At 41.9% G+C, this 20,687-nt stretch overlaps 1 protein-coding gene across 5 annotated transcripts; it reads left to right on the forward strand.

The window, feature by feature from the left end:
* The first annotated feature begins 3,543 nt into the window (after positions 1-3,543).
* Tp53inp1 (tumor protein p53 inducible nuclear protein 1) lies at positions 3,544-18,831 on the forward strand. 5 transcript variants are annotated; one of them, XM_013012480.1, is made up of 6 exons: positions 3,544-3,749; positions 4,543-4,710; positions 11,551-11,801; positions 12,610-12,970; positions 15,796-15,833; positions 17,818-17,901. In XM_013012480.1, exons 3-5 carry the CDS (start codon positions 11,690-11,692, stop codon positions 15,815-15,817), a joined length of 495 nt encoding a protein of 164 aa, XP_012867934.1. In that variant the 5' UTR covers positions 3,544-3,749; positions 4,543-4,710; positions 11,551-11,689; the 3' UTR covers positions 15,818-15,833; positions 17,818-17,901. The 5 variants fall into 5 exon arrangements, with proteins under 5 accessions (XP_012867934.1, XP_012867930.1, XP_012867933.1 ...); XM_013012476.1 differs by lacking the exon at positions 15,796-15,833 and having other exon boundaries at positions 17,818-18,831; XM_013012479.1 differs by lacking the exon at positions 15,796-15,833 and having other exon boundaries at positions 11,621-11,801; positions 17,818-18,831.
* Positions 18,832-20,687: the final 1,856 nt, after the last annotated feature.

Below are 20,687 nucleotides of genomic sequence, written 5' to 3' on the forward strand. Positions count from 1 at the left end.
TGGCTCTAGCCCTTTTGATATTATTAAAACCTATTTTTAATTTCTCTGGTGCCTCAAGTGGACTTCGCTCAGCTTTTTCTCAGGCATGTCAAATTGTTACATTGTCTTGGGAGGTTGTCTCTATGGGGTTCATCAGCCTCTATAGACTGACAGGGTGATGGCCATAGTCTGCTTTGGTGAGCAGGAGGCATGAGTATTAGCTGCATTGTATCTGGATTTGACTAAATATGGTCCTACCCTGTAATCCTTCAAACAAAATGTGAGGTTGAATCCCCTTTGTTCGGGTAGATAAGGGAATATATTGAGCTTCATGGAAAACAGATACTGGTACTGTGACAGATGGGGAAAAGGGTCAGCCCCACAGCAGGGGGTCAGCCTGGAACTGGGTACTATAGCAACACTCTGGGAATTATCCTATGAATTAAAGGATGGTCAGATTCATAGGTCTGCCCAGCCAGGAAACTGGCTAGGTCTTTGTCAGGCAAGCGACAAGAGGCTGGTTTGCACTAGTATGATTTGAAAAGTTTGGTTGTTCTTAAGACACAGCTCACTGCTGTGTACGTGGCATTTTTCCTGAGTCTCACTGCATGTATGGATGTAAACCAGTGGCTTATGGAGAAGCCAAACTGTGGGAGAAATCCATCCCAGGTGTGGGCATTAAGCAGGGAACTTTGTTTTTGTCTGTAGAGAATTTTAAATCAATAATAAAACTGACTAAAGGTTTTCTTTATTATTACCATGTCTCAACAGTTCCAAACAATGTCAGTGATAAAATACTCCTTCCTCATAGCAGCTGACTTCTATACTTTCCACTACCCCCTCCCCCAATCTCTTGGTACATGATGAAGATAAACAAGTACCAGGTGGTTAAGATTATACATCAGCAAGAATAAACAGAAAGAAAATGACTCCTGAGATAAGATGTATTTTGTGACAATGAGGATAGAACCCAGGTCTTCAAACATCTACTTCTGAGCTATTCCTCCAGCCTGATACTGTTTTTGTGCCATTCTGGGGCTTGAATTCAGGTCCTGGGAATTGTCCCAGTGCTTTTTTAGCCAATGCTAGCACTCTACCACTTGAGCCAAAGTTCTAGTTCAGGCTTTTTGATGGTAAATTGGAGGTAAGAATCTCAGGGATTTTATCTGCTGGGCTGGCTTGGAACAGAGAACCTTAGATCTCAGCCTCCTTAATAGCTAGGACTACAGGTGTGAGCCACTATCCCCTCACCCCCAAGCTACCAATTTTTATTTTTTATTTTTATTTTGTATTTTTTGTCAGTCCTGGGGCTTGAACTCAGGGCTTAGGCACTGTCCCTGAGCTTCTTTTGCTCAAGGCTAGTGCTCTACCACTTGAGGTACACTGCCATTCTGGCTTTTTCTGAGTGATGTGTTAGAGATAAATCTCACAGACTTTCCTACCCAGGCTGGCTTTGAACTTCAATCTTCAGATCTCAGCTTCCTGAGTAGCTAGGATTACAGGAGCAAGCCACCAACTCCTGGCTAAGCTGTATATATTTGTTTTTCATAAAAACTTTTTGGAATTTAGAGATAGTTATCTAATGGGCCTTTCTATTTTTTAGCTCTGTGTTTTGGATATCTACTGCTGTTCTAAAAATTACTCCGAGGGCTGGGGATAAGCATTTGCCTAGCAGAAACAAGGCTCTGGGTGCAATCTCCAGCACCACAAAATAAGAAAATCCTTCAACATGTAGTGCCTTGAAGCAATAATCATGTTTGTTCATGAGTCTGCCATTTTGGCAAGGCTCAGTGGGAATGGCTCATCCCTGATTACTTCACAAGGCTGGAACTGTGTGTGTGTGTGTGTGTGTGTGTGTGTGCGTGTGTATGCACACAGAAGAGAGAGAGAGAGAAAGAGAGAGAGAGAGAGAGAGAGAGAGAGAGAGAGAGAGTTGGGGCTTGAATTCAGGACTTGGGTACTGTCCCTGAGCTTTTTATGCTCCAGGGTATCACTTTATCACCTGAGCCACATCTCCACATCCAGCTTTTTAGTGATAAATTGGAGATATAAGTCTCATGGACTTTCCTGCCCCAGTTGGCTTTGAACCACAATCTATCTCTGGGATTTCACCTACAGCCTTTTACTGTAAAAAACCTTATCAAGCTGGAAAAAGGTAGGTCTTCTTGCTTTAAAAAAAAAACTAGATCTTTATCATTGTTATTAAACTTAGTATATGAATGGGAAGATGGGTTTGTACCTGAGAGAAAATATTAGGGTAGACCTGTTCTACCAAAACTTAAAATCCAGATCAGGTTCAATTCTGTGGTACTAACCCACAAATTATAGCCTTGTAACTTGCAATGTCCAATGACCACGGTATATTGATTATTATTCCTGAAAGTTAAATGTCCTCAACTTTAATTCACACTCTTTCAAACCAGTATTGTTGAAAATGGACTGACCACAGGATTGAGGGTCCTTGTGAGTTTCCAGTTACAAGCTAATGTAACACCATCCTCTTCAGGAGTCCGGTATATGCTTCACCTAGGCCAGAGGAGTACATCTCAATCCAAACAGGATTCATAGAACTGATGAACAACATGACTCCTCCATCTTTGCTAATTAACCCACCTATATGTGTATAGTGCTTTGGCTTGGAAATGGATTCCAAACCAGTTTCATTTTCTTCTCACTATAAATAGGTGTATGAGTACAGGCAGGCCCCTGTGAATGTCCACATTTTGCAGGCATGTAAACAAGAGTTCACAACTTTCTTGGATTATATGAGAGCTTAGATGCAGAGCCTGGGGAAGACGCAGTGCTTAACTCTTAATTTCTTTCCGGCTGGAGCAAAGGACCTTCAAAGCTCCTGACCTCTCCCTTCAGGCTAGGATAGACAGTCTCTTGGGCCTGGCTTCTGCCCTGCTCAGTCAGGACATGAGGGGCAAGTTCAGTCAGCTCCCAGCGTCAGTTACCACAGGGGGCCAGGTTCCTTGTGTTACAAAGTTGAGTGGGGATACAGGCTCCCCTTTATCTAAGTACTTGACTTCTTCCCACGAAGAGTCAGAAGTGACCTTGGCCTCAACAGCACACCAACTGTTTACATAGGCCAAAGCGCTTCCATCATGCTACAGTATCTCTATCATAAGAAAAACAGAATGTGTTCTTTGTGTCCCAAACCCTTGGCTCCTCGTCCACCACACCTCTAAGGTCCAGTTGTCTCCTCCTCCCGCTTCTCCCACTTCTGGCAGTCTCGAGGCCCCATTTCTCTCCCAAGTCGCCCGAGCGCCCAGACCCTAGCAGACGCCCGGGCCTCTCCCGGCCCTCCCGCCCGCGCGCCGCGTCTGCGCTGGCTCGGGACTCCCGTCTTTGTTGCCCGGGCTTGTCTCCGACTCAAGAGCGTCGCCGGGCCGGGAGCCAGGTCACGTGCGTTAGTGACATCCTCTCGCAGGGCGGCCCCGGGGCATCCGCGCCACCGATTGGTGGGGCCGCCCTGGCGCGGCCCCGGGGCGGGGCGGGGTGGCTGGAGGGCGGGCCGGACGACGGGCGGAGCGGCCCATCAGCTGTTCTCAGCGCCACACAACAACAAAAGGACCCGGACGGGCCGGTGGCGGCGACCAGGGACAGCGAACCGCGGGCTGGAGCCGGTCCTGCGCCCCCTGTCCCGGGACCCGAAGCGAGGCGCAGCCCGGCCTGCCGCAGCTACCTCAGGGGCCCCGCGCCGCGCCGGTCCCCGCCGCGCCGGCGACCGCTTCCTGGACGCTCATCCCTGCCGAGGCTCGGCCCACGTAAGTGCGAGCGGGCGGGCGGCCGCCGCGCTGCGGTCCGTCCCGAGCCTGGAATCGAACCGCGTGACCGCACTCCTCTCGTGCCCTCCCCTTGCCCCCGCGGCCCGGCGGCGCAGCGAGGCTGGGGCGCGGAGCGGGCCGAACCCCGTGCGGGGCGGCGGTTGGGTGTTGGGGTTCCACCTCCTTCCCGGAGTAAGGCCTGTTTTCTTGGCCACGGCGGAACGTCCCCCCCTTCCCTTCCTCCTCCTCACTCCTTCCTGTCCGCACTTGGCGGTGGGATGGGGCTGTCTGTCCGGGACCTGGCGGCGGAGCGTCCGTTTCGGTAGTTGCGCCTCTCCATCCACCCCGCCACCGACAGCGACGGACGCTCAGGGCGCCGCACTGGGACCCGTGGCCCGAGGTGCCCGGCCCCGCCACCTGCCCTTCTGTTTACCTAGCCCTCGTAGGCCTGCGGGTGCTGTCGTTACCTGCAGACCGACCCCTGCCTAAGTGCCGCCTGCCGGCGGCCTGGGCCATGACCCCACCTGACCTTACACAGCCCTGGGCTTGCGCTATGGAAAGAGGGCTTCTTCGCTTTTTACCCTCCGAATTGGTCTAATCGGGCGCTTAGAGAGCGCTTCGTGTGAGCCGAACGCTTTTGAGACCAACGAAGCAGGCCTATCTTATTTATAGAAAATGGAGGCATAGAGATTGAGTCATTCAAGTCCACAAAGCCAATTAAAAAATGGTGTTTACTGTTTCAAAACTGCAGGTGAATTTTACTTGCAATTCTTCGCTTTTGATGTATTTTCAGAGTACAGTCTCCCAATTCCAGTTGAGTGTCTATTTGCAACTCTTAAGGACTTGAGCATCCTCCCTCCCTTAAATAGCCCTTCCTGAAGTAAAGTAGCTTTGAGAAAAGGGAAGTGAGACGTTTTCATTGAAGAGACAAGTACCCAAAGATCCTGAATTCGAGTGCATGGTAATTATTTAAATAAATACGATTTAAAGTTAGATGGGTGGAAAACCAGTGGAAAGCTTTGTGAGTTTAAATCTCAGCCTCTATAATTCTGGCAGCCTAATTTTCAAAGGTTCCTGCCTGGAACCGAGAGCTACTAATTTCTGCACCCAAGGTCTCTTTTGTTTTTCTCATCCTATCATTTTTTTCTTCTCTGCTCTGCTTTCTCATATATTTCTCTGGGAAATGGCCCTGCTTTCCAATTTCAAGATTAACAAGGATGAATTACTATTTACTGCTGTCTTTGTCTACTGTCTTCAGCCTTCAGGGCAGGCAGTGGTGGATCCAGACCCTAGCCTGTAAACTAGTTGAACAGATCTCATAGAGGTGGAGCAAGCAGAGACAAGCTTCTTGGCTTGGTTTTCCAGCTATTCCAAATTTATTTTAAATTACTTGAATCATCTTTTCAAAGTAGGGGGAGAGAATGACTACAAAAATAATTTGGAGCTCTTTTTCAGTGAAGATGTCTTGTTGAGCCACCTGATGGTCTAAAACTGTCTAGGAGCACAGCTGCACTCATCTAAGTGTGGTTTTTGTTGTAATTTTAAAATGTTGCTTTTTGGAGCCGCCTACTGGCAGCCAAAACTAACTGAAAGCTCCATTCTCTGAAGTTCACAAAACCAAAGTTGAGGCTGGCCTGAGAGATCACATGTTAAGAAAGCAAAGAACTGGAATCTGAACTCTAGTACTTGTTCCACTTGTGACTTGGTCTGGCACTTTTTTTGGGGGGGGGTGTAGTCCTGGGGCTTAAACTCAGGACTTGGACACTGTCCCTGAGCTTCTTTGGCTCAAGGCTAGAGCTCTACCAACTTGAGCCACAGAGCCACTTCTACCCTTTCTGTTTATGTAGAACTCAGGAATAGAACCCAGGGCTTCATGCATGCTAGGCAAGTACTCTACCACTAAGCCACATTCCCAGCCCTGCTCTGGCACTTTTAAAGCCATGTTAATTTCTAAGCCTCAGTTTCCTCATCACAGGACAATTAAGTACCTCAATTCCCTGTCACATATGATAAACATTCAGCAAATTGTAGCTTTAATTATTATATAGACATAGACAGTTATAGAATAAAGTAGCTGAATGACGTGCTCAATTTCATAACTAGTTTGGAATGAACTTGGAGTTAATATTTGCTGAAAGCCTGTTATGTACTAGGCAATATTCCAAGTGGTACACATTGGCACTAAGCAGAAGGTATTATGACTGACATTCCCTTGTTAAGAATGAGAAAACTGGAACACTATGAAGTTACTAAATATCCTGGATCCTCCCAACTTTGCAGCAGCTGAGCTAACATTTCCAACAGAGCAGGCTACCTCCAGAGCCAGGCTTTAGGTATCATACCAGGCTGCCAGGTTATCTCAAAAATAAGAAAATAAGACACACTGACAAGAAACTGCAAAGTTCTCAACTAGGCTACTCATTAAGTATGAAACTGGGCTACTTTCTCTGCCCACAAAAGATGTCTACTCAAATAATATGAAAAATAATCATAAATAAAGACACAAAATTATCCATCTACTAGGCTATGATTATGAAGAAACATTTTGTATAGGAAAGAACCCTAGAAGAAAGCGCACCAGTATACTAACAATGACTACCACAAGGCAATGGAGTTATGACACAATTTGAGTCTCACCCTTGAAGGGGAAAGCTAAAGGAAGAGCTTGCTTTCCCTGAGTTTAAGCCCCAGTACAGGTACCAAAAAAAAGGGTTGAGGTTGCCATATTTTTAAGACAAGCAAGGACTGGGATAAAGCTGCTTTTAACCCTTACTTGGATCCAGATACTGTTTTGTTGTTTTTTTTCTCTACCTGGATCCTGCTGGCCTGAAGCTGGTTCCAGCTTCCAGGTTACTGGAAAAACAGCAGCAATGCTGCTTCTCTAGCCTTCCTTGTCTATCTCTGCTAAATTTCAGGGCTATATCTGTACATTTGTCTTCTGAGGACTCACACTTTCTCTGGAACCTTCATTTGAGTTTCATCATTGTTTTATCATTTATTCATTGTAAATTGAATTCATTTATTCATTGTAAATTGTGTGGGAAGGACAGAATTCAGAGGCTCTGCTTTGCCTTTCAGCTAAACAAAGCAGTAGCACCAGTCCACCCCAGGGTTAAAAGGAGCATTTACTACAGGGACAGCCTGTGGGTCATCAGTGGAATAGGTCATTAAAATTTTAGAAATTTTTCTAGTACAGCACTGTCCAATTAGTTTATATAGTGAACTGTGTGGGTATATTTTAAAAAAAAGATGAAGTTTATTTATGTTTTGTGTAATCTGGTATGCCCAAAACTTAATAACATGTAATTGCTATAAAAATTATGAGATTTTTACGTTTTTCACTACTGAGTCTTTCATATACACGTGTATATATTTTCCACACATAACAACAGTTCGGATCCAAAAGTCTCATCAGAAATTCTCAATTTGTATTTAGATGCTGTGAAGTTAGCAGCTGAAAAAGGAGACACAAACTAATTTTTCTAGACATGGTTGAAAGATTTTGACAACTTAAATGGGTGAAAATTAAGATTTCAGTGTTTTGATCACAGTAATCACATTTCATATGTTCTTTCACCTAATGTGCCTAGTGGCTGCTCCACTGAACAGTTGTAGTACACAGGAGAGGGGTGTGTTCAGAAACAACTTCTTGTCCTTAGTGACACCTCCAAAAAGCAGGCTAGGAACCAACCCCACTTCTTCATTGTGCTAGAAGAGCTGGAATTGTGGCTCAAGTAGTATAGTGCCTGCCTATTAAGTGCAGGGTCCTGAATTCAAACCCCCAGTACTGCCCTCTCTGCCCCCCCTCAAATTCATTGTGCTAGAGTGGGGATCTCCGTGAGGCAGTTCTACATGTCTGCTGATTTTTCTAACAGACTGAGGTACAAAAGGGCTAAATGGTATAATTGTGTGAAAACCAAGTACATTCTCCTGCTGGTACTCCCTCCTCCAGGATTCCATTCTGTGTCCTTCCCTAGGGCCCAGCAGGTGTATCATGTATGAAAACCAGCAGTAACTTAGGTGAGATGAAGAATGAGATCTTTCCCCTCCTTCCTTTACTGGTGCAGCTTTTGTACAATGCCTACCTGATACACCAGAAACTTGGAGGCAGCCTCTGACTTCAAGAAACTGAAAGAGGGCTGGGAAGGTGGCTCAGTGGTAGAGCGCTTGCCTTGCATGCTTAAGGCCCTGGGTTCGATTCCTCAGCACCACATAAGCAAAAAGAAAAAAGCCAGAAGTGGTGCTGTGGCTCAAGTGGTAGAGCGCTAGCCTTGAGCTGAAGAGCTGGGGGACAGCACCCAGGCTCAGAGTTCAGGCCCACAACTGGACATCCCCCCCAAAAAAAGAAAGAAACTGAAAGAATATTCTTGTGCTGTCCCTTACTTCTTTTAGAGAAGCCTGTCTGGTGTCAGAGCTGTAGCCCCAAGGTACAGTCTGCATTTGAGAACTCATCAGCTGTCACTGATTTGCCCTGGGTCAGGTGCCCTCACACAGCATCACAGGTGGGCAAGGTGCATGGCAGGATGAGCAAGGGGTCCCCCACAGGGTGTTATCTCCTCTTTACCACTCTTAAATCTTCCACTGTCCCCAACTGCTTAGGTATTGAGGGCTAAATTCCAGTCCTGTTTTCTAGATTGGGGCTTTTTCTCTCAGTCCACTGGATACAGAATCACATTCAGGGCTGCCATCTACCCTGCAATTTAAGAGAAATGGGAAAATATTTTGTCTTTTTCCATCCTGGCTTATATCTCAAAAGCTTTCATTTACACCAGACTTTGTGACAAAGCCTAGTGAAACAATGGCAGAATATGTCAGGTAAGCCACACATCACTTTTAACTTTTTTTTTTTTTGTCAGTCTTTTTTTTTTTTTTGAACTCTGGGCTGGGGTGCTGTCCCTCAGCTTTTCAGCTCACAGCTAGTGCCTCACCACTTGAGTCATAACGCCACTTCTGGTTTTCTGAGTGGTTTACTGGAAGTTAAGAGTCTCATGGACTTTCCTACCTGGGCTGGCTTTGAACTGCGATCCTCAGATCTCAGCCTCCTGAGGAGCTAGGATTACAGGCATAAGCCACTGGTGCTGGGCTAATTCTAACATTTTTCAGTATGAAACAGAGCTGAATTTGAGTTCTTTACTAAGGCACAGGTCTGTAGTAGGGTTCCAACCTTCATGATTTGACCATGTTACTATAATGAGTGTTCAGAAAGACGTTTTATGCAAGTGATACCCACTTTTAATAATTAATGACTAAAGATGATGAATTAGGACCATAGTGTCCTAATGTCATTTGAAATGTTTAACTTCTAGTAATGTGCCAAACAATTGTGGCACACAAGGCATTATTTGGACATCTCAAACCACTTTTACAGCTGAAGATTATTATTTTGGAAGTGAACTGTCAAGGGAGGCACAGAAATGGAGAGACAGAGTGAACAAATGCAACAGTGGTACTCATTGTACACTATTTTGAAAATGAACTATACAAGTTGTGGGTGGAGATGGGAGGGAAAAACTGGGAGAGTGTGAGGGAAGGGGTGATATTGTCCAAAAAGAAATGTACTCATTACCTGACTTAGGTAACTGTAACCCCTCTATATAATCACCCTTATAATAACAATAAAAAGATGAATTGTCAAAAGCCTTAAGTTAGGGATTCAAGGCTGATGCTTCTATCACCCTCATGTGGTAACTCCCAAGTCTGTGCCCGGGAGCGCACACTCTTGAACTCCAAATACTTTGTCTCCCACTAGACATCTCCAGCCACGGATTTCCTAAATTCATCATGCCAGCAATATCCAACCTATACTTCTGCAGAATTCCTAGTCCCCTAAATGGTCCTATCATTACCAGACGAGACCAGAAACTTACCCTAGACCACCTTTTAACCTTTAAAAAAAAATAGTCTTGCTTTGTGTACCAAGCTGGTCTTTAATCACAATTCTCTTACCTCAGCTTTCCAAGTGTCGGAATTCCATGTGCCACCATGTCTGGCTTTCTCACTTTAAGTTCTGCCTTACAAGGTCCTACAGGATCGGTCCCTGCTTGGCACTAGTCTGTTCTTGTGCCTCAGTGTCTGTATCTTGAGCCACATCCTCAATCTTCTGCAGGTTTCCATAGTGTTCCATCTCCCCTTCCCCCATTCCTGATCTTTTCAGCCATTCGAGGTATACCCAGGAAGTTCTGAGTACTGCTCATTACCCTTTCTACCCTGTGTTCACTGCCCCCCAAGTAGTTTCACTTTAGAGGGATTTGTTCACTGCTTTGTCTACTGTGCTCAGCACTCCAACTGATTCATAATCAGCGCTCAGTATTTGTAGAATGACAGTTGACCTGGACTAGGAACTCTGTGCCAATTATCTTGTGAAGCATGTTATCTCATTTAACAAGACTAGAATCAGGGATACTTGTAAGAGATGGTTTCAAGAAAGTCCCAGGGAGACAACAGGCTACAGCACTTGGTGGCAGTCTGAATGAGAGGCTAAGCAAGGAGCATGGGACTAATAGGAGTGGCAAAACAGTCAGTGTAACTGCTAGGTGTTCACCTTTAACTTTGGGTTTCTGCTGCTTAATGAGAAGAGGCTAGAGGGCATTGTATATTAATACTTTCATGGGTAAAAATTCAAAGTTCTTGGTAGGTGTTCAGTTTGAGATGCTGTCAGGTAGCCAGGCAGAAATGGATAAATCTGGCACTGTGGTAAGATCAAACAAGCAGGAGTTCCTCATTTAGAACTCACCAGAATTCCTTGAGGTAGGGACCCTTACCAATATAAGCCAAGGTATTTCCTAAATCTTAAGTCTGTGAAGAATCAGGATTTGAACCCCAGAAGACATACTGACTCCACTACTCACTGCTGAACCACTATACTCTTCTGGTTGCTACCTTGGCTCAGTTTTCTAAAGGGAGATTTCTCCACATCAGTGCTAAGAATTGTTTTGAAGAGCAAAGTATGCTGTGCTTATACATTTCAAATGAAATTAGTCATATACATAAGCCACAAAACAAGCTAGGCTCAGTGGTTTATAACCACAATCCTAGACACTTGGGAAATATCCCAAACAAAAAGTGAGACATCATCTCAAAACCTGGGTACAGTAGTATGTACCTGCCTTCCCACCTACTCAGGAGAAGCATAAGCTAGACAATCTTGATTCAGGCCAACTCTGGGGGAAAAGTGAGACCCTGGTAGAAAAATAATAAAAAAACCAAATGCATGGCTCAGAGCACTTGTCTTTCAAGTGAAGAACCCCAAGTTCAAATCCCTGTTGCCCCTCTCCCCACAAAAAAAAAGGAAAATCAAACCAGAGAAGATGGTGGTGCTAGGCACTACTACTAGGATTATGTGAAGACTTCTGGGCAGATGAACATCCTATAGCAAGACACTTAAAGTGTAGCTTTGTGACTCTACTTTACAGAAAAAGGGTACTGTGTTTGAAATACAGCATTCAAATTAATCTCTTATAAAAGCACAGATGTAAAAAAAAACTCTTATTTACTAACACCATCATATTTGAAGTTTTATATGTATCCCAGTGTGGCCTCAAACTCACAATCCTGCTGCTTGAGCATCCTGAGATTACAGGTGTACTACCACATCAAGCAAGCTTTAGGATAATTACAGGTTGCATTTGAGTATTTAGTTCATGATAGTTTGTAAATAAAAGATGTTGCATGTCTTGTTGACTCCTGTAGTTAGAAAAGAAATGGAGAATGTAGATTAGGACATGTACTTTCTCTGTGCGTGTGTGATATGTATGTATAAGTACATGCCAGGTTGAAATGTTTCTTTTCTGTTTTATTTTAGGGATGACTGTTCTTGCATCTCAGGGTGAATAACTACCCTGTGCACTTTAATCTCCTGTCCATGCCATCAGGTCAACTGACAGGATTTTGAAATCTCAGCTATAAAGATATCCAGCCAAAGTGTCAGTCTTGCCTTAACAATGTTCCAGAGACTGAACAAAATGTTTGTGGGTGATGTCAATACTTCTTCCAACCAAGAACCAGAATTCAGTGAGAAAGAAGATGATGAGTGGATTCTTGTTGACTTCATAGGTAAGGTATTTTAAGTAGTTGATCTTCATGATAAAGATGGATACTCTTGTTTGTCTTTCTTTTTTTTTTTGGTCGGTCGTGGGGCCTGAACTTGGCCTGGGCACTGTCCCTCAACTCTTCAGCTGAAGACTAGTGCCCTACCACTTGAGCCAAAGCGCTACTTCCAACCTTTTTCTGCTTATGTGGTGCTGAGGAATCGAACCCAGGGCCTCATGCTTGCAAGGCAAGCACTCTACCACTGAGCCACATTCCCAGCCCCGTCATTTTTTCCTAAGTAAAGCAATAACTAAACATTTTAAAGTCTTAAAAATAATAAGAATTTATCATAAAAAGCACACTCAGGAAACATTTTACCATCAGTCAGTGAAACTGATTGATGTCAGACTTCCCAGTTTTATCACTTGTACAACCTGATCCAATCAGAGGCACTTTAGTAGGAAACCCTTACACTAGTCAAGCAGTACCCCTCATTGCTCATTACATGATTATTTAGGAGTGTAGAAATCCTAAAGCTATTCTTTCAAAGCCAACGGGATCTACTAGACATATGCATGTATGTGCGCACACATGCACTCACATGCCCTCCCCAAACACGGTGTTACTAAATTATAATCATCACTGAGTGAATATACATGGTTTTATTTTTTAGCTAAATTGAGGAATGTGGTCAATGTCTAATAATATTGTCTCTCCCTTTTCTGTGCTGTGAATTTGATGGGTGATTCTACCATGACCATCAATATGATTATCATCTTCCCATGGAACATTCAACAACATACATGGATGTGATATGGATGGCAATCTGTAGACACTTGCACTGACTTCTCAGCAGAGGAAGAGGAGGAAGAAGACATAAATGAAGCATCCCCTACAGAAGATCATTCTTCAGTCTTCTCCTGTTTACCTGCATCTCTGGAGTGCTTGGCTGATACGAGTGATTCCTGCTTCCTCCAGTTTGAGTCCTGTCCAATGGAGGAGAGCTGGTTTATCACCCCTCCCCCATGTTTTACTGCAGGTGGATTAACCACTATCAAGGTGGAAACGAGTCCTATGGAAAACCTTCTCATTGAACATCCCAGCATGTCTGTCTATGCTGTGCATAACTCCTGCCCTGGTCTCAGTGAGGCCAGCTGTGGGACTGATGAATTTCAGAACACAAGTAGTCCCAGGTATGTGAACAGTATTTTACTCTCTCCATAGACAATATTTCGTTAAGCACGTTTGTTTATTTCTACTACAGTTCACAACTAAAGTTTTGGAAGATGGAAAAGTAATTTTGTTAGAGATTTACAAAAGCATGTACATAGGTGATCAATAGTATAAAAAATCTGTCCAGGAGTGGGGGTAGTGGCCTATGTGTGTAATCACAGCAGCTAGGAAGCTAACTAGTTTCAACAGCAAATGGGTAGAGGACCTGGTAAATTCAGGAAAAGTTACTAGTCAGTGACTGATGTGTTTCAGTCAAACTTACATTCTGTGACCTTTAACAAGAGAATGTATCCAGGGAAAACATGAGATTTCACCTGTCTACTAAAATTAAGTCTCAAAATCATCTTAATTAGCTTAGAAACCAGCTAGTCCACCATGCACTTAAGAGAAATGCTCTCAGTGATGTTAAAACACTACATGAGTGTTGGCACTGACTCTTTCCCTCTTTTAGGTCAAGGGCCTGAATGGATTGGATCCTTTGGAGCAGTTCAAATATTCCTACTGTCATTCAAAGGGTTCTTTTTAGATTGTGCAGGATCTGACTCCACTAAGTAGACCATGCACAGCTTCTATTTCCTATTTGCCAAATATACACAAAGGCCAGGCAGCTCTTCCACTTAACCAGTTTGCCATACACTCAAGTTTGAATATTGTAAGTGATCTTTTACAAAGCTAAGCATATTTTACTAAAATATGCTCATATATAGTTATCTGATACTATATATACACTGGATAAGATATGTGATAGAGAATGGCACTTTATTCAACTCCATAATTTTGACAAGAGCTGAAGTAGAATATTATATTTCAGAGGTGGCATTGATTTATTTTATATTTACTTTAAATAATCTTAAATCTTCCCTCCTGAATCTGAGGAATCCACTCAAGAATTTAGCATGATCAATGGTCACTTTAAGCTTAAAGGTATTTGCATATTTACTTTACAGTGTTTACATGTATAGATGTAACTAGCTGCATTGCAAAATAATGTATTAGCATAGAAATACTTCACATACATTACAGAAAGTGTAAATATGTAAACTTTTAGACTTTGAGATGACCTAGAGATGAATCCTAATATCTTCCAGATTATTTTTGTTTTCTGTATGTCTACACACACACACACACGCACACACACACATGCACACTCGCACACTTTTGATGCAAATGGAATCATGCTGTAGGTGCTGTTTTATAACTTGCTTGCTTGGGCAATGATCACCCACCGTTTTGCTTCAACAAATATTTACTACCCAAATCATACTCAGTCCTAAGACAGTCTAGAATATTTAATCAAGCCAGCACATCCAATCTAGGACTGTGAACTGCATTTAGCTGTATTTTTTTGTAATGTGATGCAGTGAAAAACTGTCTTGGCTGGTTGAAGATCAGGACTGTGATCAGAAGGATTGAAGTTTTACCCAAGCAAAAAGTTGGAAAGATCCTATTTCCAATAAAAAGCTGCACATGGTAGTGTGCACCTGTCATCCTAGATATGTGGGAAGTGTAAATAGGATTATGATCTAAGCTGGCCTGGACTAAAAATGATACCTTATTAGAAAAATAAAAGCAAAAAGGGCTGGAGATGTGGCTCAAGTGATAAAGCACCTACTTAGCAAGGGCAAAGCCCTGAATTCAAACTCCAGTGTGGGGATAGAGGAAGGCATATTTTGTATCCAGTTTGTTTTTGCATTCATTTATTGTAAATATCACCTATATGAGAGTTAAACAATATGTATTTTTCCATATATAAATCATCAAAATAATACATGTAACTTTTTGAATTATTTTAGTACATAGGATAATACTAATTATTGTAGATTTATAATAGTAAAGAGTTTTTTTTAACATCTTTATTTTTGGGTTTGAAAACTCTTCTTAAGAAAGATCCACTAGAGCTGAGTATGATGGCACTCAGCTATAACCCGAGTACTGGTAAAGCTGAGACAGAAAGGTTGAAAGTTTTGAGGCCAGCATAAGCAGTATCAAGAGACTCTATCTCGGGCTGGGAAGGTGGCTCAGTGATAGAGCGCTTGCCTTGCATGCCTGAGGCCCTGGGTTTGATTCCTCAGCACCACATAAGCAAAAAGAAAAAAGCCGGAAGTGGTGCTGTGGCTCAAGTGGTAGAGCGCTAGCCTTGAGCTGAAGAGCTGAGGGACAGCGCCCAGGCCCAGAGTTCAAGCCCCATGACTGGACCCAAACAACAACAACAACAACAAAAAACAACAACAAAAAAAGAGACTCTATCTCAAAGTAAATGGCAACTTAGCTATAACCTGTCTTAGTAAAAACAAGAAAGCGCTGAGAATATAGCTCAGTGATAGAGCCTTTGCTTAACATACATAAGACTCTGGGTTTAATCTCTAATAATACACACACACACACATACAGACACACACACACACACACACACACACACACGAATCAGATGTTACCAAATTAGGAGGCTAGTTACATAGTAAACATCTGTTTTCTGAACAAGCAATAAAACATGTCTTTCAACAGTTATATTGCTTCCATTCTATCTAACCTCAGGTATATTATAATCAGCCCTATAAAAGTAAGATGCTTCATAATTGGAATGGGCTTCATATGGCATTTATTGCATTTTAGCATTTATAAATATTTGTGAGTTTATGAGCTGTCATAATCTTAAGTAACATGTGTCATTAATGACCCATAGCAAATCAGTTTTAATGAAGTTGACCCACATCCTAACAGTAAAATTAAAATAGCTTTTTAAATCTTACTAGTAATTTAATAGTTCACCGTTTAACATTTGTAGGGCCAGAAAAACCTGCTTATAAGACTCACGGGCACAGAGTAAGTACATCCACTTTGAGACTGTGTGATCTATGTTATTAGTCTGTAAAGGGAGGCTAGGAACTCAGATGGCAGGCTTTAACAACATCTTCATACTAACTCCTTTCTATTTCTTCCTTCCTTCCTTTCTTTTTGTTGGTCGTGGGGCTTGAACTCTGGGCCTGGGCACTCAGATCAAGGCAAGTGAGTGCTCTACCACTTGAGCTACAGTGCCACTTCTGTGTTTTCTGGTGGTTAACTGAAGAGTCTGATGGACATTCCTGCCCGGTCTGGCTTTGAACCGCGATCCTCAGATCTCAGCCTCCTGAATAACTAGGATCAAAGGAGTGAGCTACCAGCACTCGGCTCTATTTCTTTCTTTGCTCTTTTTGTTGTTATTTTTGGAGATGGTGGAGACTGAACCAAGGGATTTGGGCATGCTAGGCATATGCTCACGGAACTGTACTCCCAGCTCTCCATTAATTTCAAATAGGTAGATGGATAAGATAGATTGTAAAGAATGATATAATCGTATTTTCAAATGATTTCAGACAGAATATGAAAATACATAAACTGGGCACTGGTGGCTCACACCTATAATCATAGCTATTCTGGAGGCTGAGATCTGAGGATCAAGGTTCAAAGCCAGCCCAGGCAGCAAATTCTGTGACACTTGTGTCTTCAATTAAGCACCAGAAAAACAGAAATGGAGCTGTGGTTCAAGTGGTAGAACACTAGCCTTGAGCTAAAAAGTTTACACACATTGCCCAGGCCCTCCCTGAGTTCTAGCCCTAGGACCAACACACACACACACACACACACACACACACACGAGTTCTAGCCCTAGGACCAACACACACACACACGAGTTCTAGCCCTAGGACATACACACACACACACACACTGACAGTCTAGTGTATGTAACACCTAACACACACACACACTAAATGACAGTCTAGTGTACATAACACCTAAGTCTTAAAACTTGGGCTGTGAATGTAGATCAATGGTAGAACACCTGTCCAGCACTGAAACAAAAATCTTAGTGCTCTTTATGTTATGTGTTAAGAGAGCTTAGTTAGGTCAACCCTACTAGTTATTTAATATAGAGAACAAACAGTAATCTTGAATCTGTAGCCATGTTTGAAGATTACATGTTCCTTAAGGGTTTTTTTTTTGTACAATTGTGCAAACTGTACAAGTGCCATTCCAAAATGTGCTTTTTTGTGATATAAGTAAAAACATAAGAGTTGTCTTCTAAAATAAGCAGAGAATTTTCCTTACATAGTATTTCTATGAAATGCAGATTTAAAACATGTTTCCTAGAACATTTTACTTTTGGAATTCATCTGTGAAGATGCTATTGGTGCAATGCTTTGTGATCAGTAAAATTTGAAATGAAAATATTTTCCTTTTAAGATGATGAGAACGAAAATAGGTATTGCAAAACAGTTGGCAAAATACTGATATCCAATTGATGTTAGTTCCCTCCCAGAAAAGTTTTCTTAAATTCACTCTTAAGTTTAAAGCATATTATATATTAGCATACAGTCTACTTAGCCATATGTGGACTATATGACATGTTTCTACTAAAAGTTGGCTTCTCAGCTGGGTGTGGTGGTACATACCTGTAATGCCAGCACTCAGGCTAGAAAGAGGATCACCAGTTTGAGGCCAGTATGAGCTACATAGCATGACATATTCTCTCTCTCTCTCTCTTTCTCTCCCTCTCCCCTTCCCCCTCTCTCTTTCCCTCTCTCCCCCCCCCCACCAATATCTCTGTCACACACACAAACACACACACACATATACACACATACACACAAGACTGGTTTTTTCCTCTGCACTGGTATCATTGTCACAAAATATAGATTTCTCTGTCAGTCATGAGATACTAAGCTCCCATCCAACAATAAACAAATGAGCATTGCAAATGAATTGCTAAGTAACATCTAAGTTTCATAATATACTTTGTTCTTTAACACTTTGTTCTTTTCTGTTTCAGAGTAGAAACCCAAAGTGAAATGGGGCAGCACCTTCACTGCTATGTTACAGCTCTTGCTGCTCATGCAACTTTTCTAGAACAACCCAAGAGCTTTCGCCCTTCCCAGTGGATAAAAGAACATAGTGAAAGACAGTCTCTAAACAGAAATAGCCTTCGTCGCCAAAATCTTACCAGGGATTGCTACTCTCGGCAAGTCAAGCACAATGGCTGGGTGGTTCATCAGCCCTGCCCACGTCAGTACAATTACTAAGAATTTCAAGTTTTGCTAGTTGGTTTCATTTCGTTTGTGCATATATTTGTGACTATATGTGTATGTACAATGAAAATGCTGTCTTTTAACAGCCAGTTGATGACCAATCACATAGTTTGTCAGTGTGTTATACACTATCTTAAAAATCAGATTTCTACGCTGTGTATCACATAATGCCTTGCTCATAACATTTACTTCTTTGTAGATTTTTTGCAGAATATTTTTGGAAACATATCAGTACAGTTGCAGTGTTTGGGGATGTCTTTAACTCTATTAAGGTGTACATGAGTTAGTCAGAATATTCAAGACATATCTTCCCCAAGTACAAGACTAGGCATCTTTCAGTTTCACTTTATTTTGTATTACTTAATCAATCTTTTGAGTAAGCAAAAATTTATTCTCAGGGTCAGCCATACACTTTATTGACCAGTACTTGATCTTTTCTGTATATAACGAGTACATTTTTACACACTAACATGAGCATTAACAGGTGATAGTTGCCATTGGATATAATGGAATTATGGCTGGACTTGCCTTTGAAAGAAAACTTGATATATTTTTGTATGTATAATTTTTTTCCAGATTAGTCTTAACAGTTCATTGTGTAATTCAGGTACATTTTATAGTGAATAGTGCATTCAGTAAATCTGATGTGACTCTGTGATGTGGTACTACAGGTGTATGGTTAAAAGCACTTGTCTCATGCCAAGGGAAGAAATTAGACCTGTGAAATTACATTGGGAAAAAAAGTCTATGTAAGTAACTCATTAGTCCAGTATTTTCTGGATTCTTTCCTGCCAGCTCCACTTATTCCCCATTTCATATCACCTGTAAATTGAGAAGTATTTATCCAGGCACTTTGGAGTGTCTTTATATTTGTCCACCCAGGAGAAAAGAGATAAAAACAGTGAAAAATACTCTGTCTTGCCAAGGGGATAAGTAAGGGTGGGAGGGGAGATTTCTGGGTATATCTGTTCATTGTACCTAAGTGAAATAACAGATTGGTTTTCTTGAGTTTTCATTTGTTTTAACTTCAGGCAAAATCTGAAGTAACATATTGGTTTCCTTGAGTTTTCATTTTGTTTTAATTTCAGGCAAAATCTTTTAACCACTTCGGCCCCTGTTTCCTCCAGAACAGGGGTGTAATTACATTCACCTCCCTCCCACTTGTGAGGATTGTATACTGATTGGAAATGGCTAACCAGAACTGAACCTTGCATCATCTTCCAAAGGCCTTTCTACTGAATCTAGTTGGGGGGTGGGGGTGGGAGGAGGGGGTGGGCAGATTTTGTGCCCCAATTGTTCTTCAGTGTTGGTGCTAATGAGGCCAGGGTGCAGGGTTCAACTCTCATGTAGGCCAGTTAATTAGACACAGAGGGAAATCTATGCTCTTACCTCTCTAGCCACTCACTTCATTTTTTGGCAGTTGTGATGGGTTTACTGAGCCATCCCTACTCAATATCCTTGGAAACTAACCACATTTACAGTTCAAAGTACATTCTCCTGACAGGACAATAGCAATGCCTGCATAATCATACACTTTATGTCCTCATGTCCTCTATATTCCAAACTCAATGAGCACATGTCTATGAAAAAATGTTTTCAAGAAAAAAGTAGCAGGTAGTTGTGTGAAGTATTATATTTTTCAGTACCTGCAGCAGCTAGATACAGGGAGCCCTGGCAGATTTTCAGGAATGAGCTGTGCTCTTTTCTGACTAGACTAGGGCATTTATAGAGTTGGAAGAGGTCAAGTGTGTAGTTAGATGGTGGTTGTTCTTCCACTGGCTATAATGAAGTGCCAGGATGTCCCTTTAGAACAAGTATCTAGATCCCTTTTCTTTCCTTATCCTCTGCTTCCATATAGACTTTCCCTTTTATTTATTTGTTTTCCTATTAGGGGCCAACTCTAAAGTTTTATCAAAGTTATTATTATTTGTGTTTACCAGAGTTGGGAGATAAGGTAGTTTTCATGAAGGTGTGTATGTTTTATACCATGCCTGTTCTAGGGCCATATGTTGGTAACTTGACAATAGACCAGTGAAATGTGGTTTAGATTAAGCCTCTGAGTACAGGGGGCCTCTTTCTTACATCACTTGCAAGTTGCTGGTAACCTTATAAGTTAGAGGTTCAGCCATGAGAATAGAGTTGTATATAAAAGTTAATATGTTTTTCTTTATGGGTTTTTTAACTACTATTTTTCAGGCTTCTTGGTAGCTTAAACACATTTACATCTCTATCAGTTATTGACTTTTTGTTTGCATTACCTAAGCCTAGTTTTTTTTTTATGCTTTGTTTCTAGAAAACAAAAAAATTCAATCATAGGGATTTTTTTTTTTCAGGAATGAGATTACCATACCACCTGTGTTGACACACTGTGGTTTCTGTGTCATTACTAAAGTTTCTGTTTAAAACTTGCACATATAAGAATTGAAGAAAATGGTTACATAATTCAGTTGAAGTTTTTGATCATTAGATATTTGTTAGGAATCTACTGTATGACCAATAATAACTAAAAAAAATGCTGACCTGTTACCTATTTCCTGGAAGATGGCCAAAATGCATTTTGTGAGTTGACTATTTTTATTATTTTAAGTATCAGTGGTTTACAATGTGCTTTGCA

The sequence above is a fragment of the Dipodomys ordii genome, unplaced genomic scaffold (genome assembly GCF_000151885.1).
Source record: "Dipodomys ordii isolate 6190 unplaced genomic scaffold, Dord_2.0 Scaffold17, whole genome shotgun sequence".
Lineage (NCBI taxonomy): Eukaryota > Metazoa > Chordata > Mammalia > Rodentia > Heteromyidae > Dipodomys > Dipodomys ordii.